Raw genomic sequence first — 2,759 nt, 5'->3', positions numbered from 1 at the left:
CCCAGCCATGCCTCTTGTATAGCCTACGGAACCATGAGCCAATTAAACCTTTTTTCTCTATGAATTACCCAATTTCAGATAGTTCTTTATAGCAATGTGAGAACGAACTAATACACATTGCTCTAAAGGCATACCAGAGGCTGTGTGGTTTATAAAGAAAAGAGGTTTATTTGGCTCACAGTTCTGCACACTGTACAAGCGTGGAGCCAGCATCTGCTTCTGGTGAGGCCTCAGGAAGCTTCCACACGTGGTGGAAGGTGAAGTGGAGCTGGCGTGTCACAGGGTGAGAAAGGAGGTGAGAGAGAGAGGTGCCACGCTGTTTTAAACAACCAGCTCTCATGTGAACAAACAGAGCAAGAACTCACTCATTACTGTAGAGACAGAACCAAGACATTTATGATGACCCAAATACCTCCCAGTAGGCCCTACCACCAACATTAGCGGCCAAATTTCAAAGTGAGACTTGGAGGAGACAGATATTCAAACTATATTAGTTCTGTATCTCTGAAGAGCCTGACAATCCCAGTGTTGTTATGTGATGATAAGCTCTCAGCATGCCTGGCTCAGAGCCCTTCCTACTGCCTCATTCCACACCTTCATCCACGTGTTGAGTTGAAGGTCATGGAGAGAACTCATCTGGCTTCCAAGAACTTTCTCCTTGGAGGCACGTGTCTGGGTAACAGAGGCCATTTCTAGTATGTATTAGTCAGGGTGCTCTTGAGGGACAGAACTAATCAGATAGACGTATATATGAAGGGGAATTTATGAGTGCCTCCTTCTTCTTCACCTTCCGCCATGATTGTAAGTTTCCTGAGGCCTCCCCAGCCATGCCTCTTGTATAGCCTACGGAACCATGAGCCAATTAAACCTTTTTTCTCTATGAATTACCCAATTTCAGATAGTTCTTTATAGCAACCAGATGGTTTCAGGATGATTCAAGCACTTTGCATTTATTATGCACTTTATTTCTATTATTATTACATTGGAATACATAGTGAAATAAGTATACAACTTGCCATCACATAGAATCAGTGGGAGCCATGACTTGTTTTCCTGCAACTACATGGTTCCATCTGGGGGTGATGGGAGACAGTGACAGATCATCAGGCACTAGATTTTTTTTTTTTTTTGAGTTTAAATGCATTTTATTTTTAGACAACCTACATGACATGTTTTTCTTAAAAACAATGCCTCCACTCCAAATAAATCATGGTCAAAATAAATGAAGAGCTCAAGATGACATCAGTCCCATTTGTCTTAAGTCCTGGTGTGTGGATGAGAAGCAGAAGCCAGTTATGATGACAGGTGATAGATCCAAAATAATTGCCAAATTTGTTAACATTTTTCCATTTCTAAACCATCCTTAAAGAAAATCATATATGGGGTCACACCATCCTCACGGTAGTCCAGTAGAGCAACCATACCATCTGGATTCATGTTTTCACCAATAAAGAACTGGTAGTTTTTGAAATTAGCAAGGATGTGCTTGATTTGTTCTGCGGCCCCTCTCATAAAAGGTTTTACTCTTTCTGGTCTCTGTTCTTCAAGTTTCCCTTTGATTGATTTCATGTAATCTTTGATGTACTTCTTGTAGGCTTCTTTTGTGAAACTTGTTTCCTGCAGGTGATGTTTCACGACAATATCGACACCAGTGACTACTGTGCTTTCGGTGCCTTCCCCCTCGGGGCCTTCAGCGGAGGCGTTTCCACCAATGAGCGAGTCATCAATGTTACCTTCTGTCCTACTGACCATCTTCCCCTCCACCTCCAGGCACAACCCGTCCGCGATCTCCCGGATCTTGTAGATGTCGGAGAACATCTCATCGTGGCTGATGAGGTCCCGGTAGATAATCATGAGATGGCGACTGAAGGAAGATGACGGCGGCGCTAGCTTAGCACTAGCCTGAAACTCGGAACGAGCGCCGTGCAGCCGCAGCGGCGCTCGGCGGGAGGGGGGAGCGGGCGGAAAAACAGGCACTAGATTCTTATAAGGAGCATGCAACTTAGATCTCTCATATGGGCAGTTCACAATAGGGTTCATGCTTCCATGATAATCTAATGCCACCACTGACCTGACAGGAGGAAGAGCTCAGATGGTAATGGCAGTGATGAGAAGCAGCTGCAAATACAGATGCTGTAAATACAGATGTAAATACAGGTGCCCTGTGCTCACCTCCTGCTGGGCAGCCCAGTTCCTAACAGGCCACAGACTGGTACAAGTTTGCAGCTGGGGGTTGGAGACCCCTGGTCTAAACACATCTTCCTAGGAGCATTGAACACCATATCAGATTGTGCTCCTGCTGCTGTGGCCATAGCGCCCTTTGAACCAATCACCTGTGGAGACTAAGGTTTTCCCTCCCAAGATCACCAGCTTGTCATCTTTCTCTGCCTTGTACACCTTGACATACAGGGGTGCTAGGAGTAGCTTGTATAAGCTCATGAGAACCAACAGGCCATATCTCTTTCCAAATCCGCATTCCATAATCTCACCTGAGCACCTTTAAATCAACCGCAAGAGGAAAATTTACACCAGAGAAATTGGCATAGGCTCTAACTAGGGTTTCTTTTTTTTTTTCTTTTTTTTTTTTTTTTGCAGAATTCATTGTTAAAACTTTCAGCAAGCTACTGTCCTGATGGTATGCAGTCCCCTAGGAGAAAGGAAAAAGTTGGGTTGAATATAGGCATTTAAAATTCATACAAAAATGTATTGAAATGATAAGCCACTATTCAAAGGGTAACTATAACATTCTAAAGAAAAAG

At 43.8% G+C, this 2,759-nt stretch overlaps 1 protein-coding gene across 1 annotated transcript; it reads right to left on the bottom strand.

Moving 5' to 3' along the window:
* Nucleotides 1-1,115: 1,115 nt before the first annotated feature.
* On the bottom strand, nt 1,116-1,868 carry LOC129052878 (translationally-controlled tumor protein-like). The gene has a single exon (XM_054544277.2). The coding sequence runs from the start codon at nt 1,852-1,854 to the stop codon at nt 1,336-1,338; it is 519 nt and encodes a 172-aa protein (XP_054400252.1). The 5' UTR covers nt 1,855-1,868; the 3' UTR covers nt 1,116-1,335.
* Between the last annotated feature and the right edge of the window lie 891 nt (nt 1,869-2,759).

This window comes from Pongo abelii, chromosome X, assembly GCF_028885655.2.
Source record: "Pongo abelii isolate AG06213 chromosome X, NHGRI_mPonAbe1-v2.0_pri, whole genome shotgun sequence".
Classification (NCBI taxonomy): Eukaryota; Metazoa; Chordata; class Mammalia; order Primates; family Hominidae; genus Pongo; species Pongo abelii.
This window is presented reverse-complemented; position numbering and strand designations above follow the sequence as displayed.

What these genes read in the sequence shown, in the direction of transcription:
- LOC129052878 (XM_054544277.2), bottom strand. Translation starts at nt 1,854, where the DNA reads ATGATTATCTACCGGGACCTCATCAGCCACGATGAGATGTTCTCCGAC.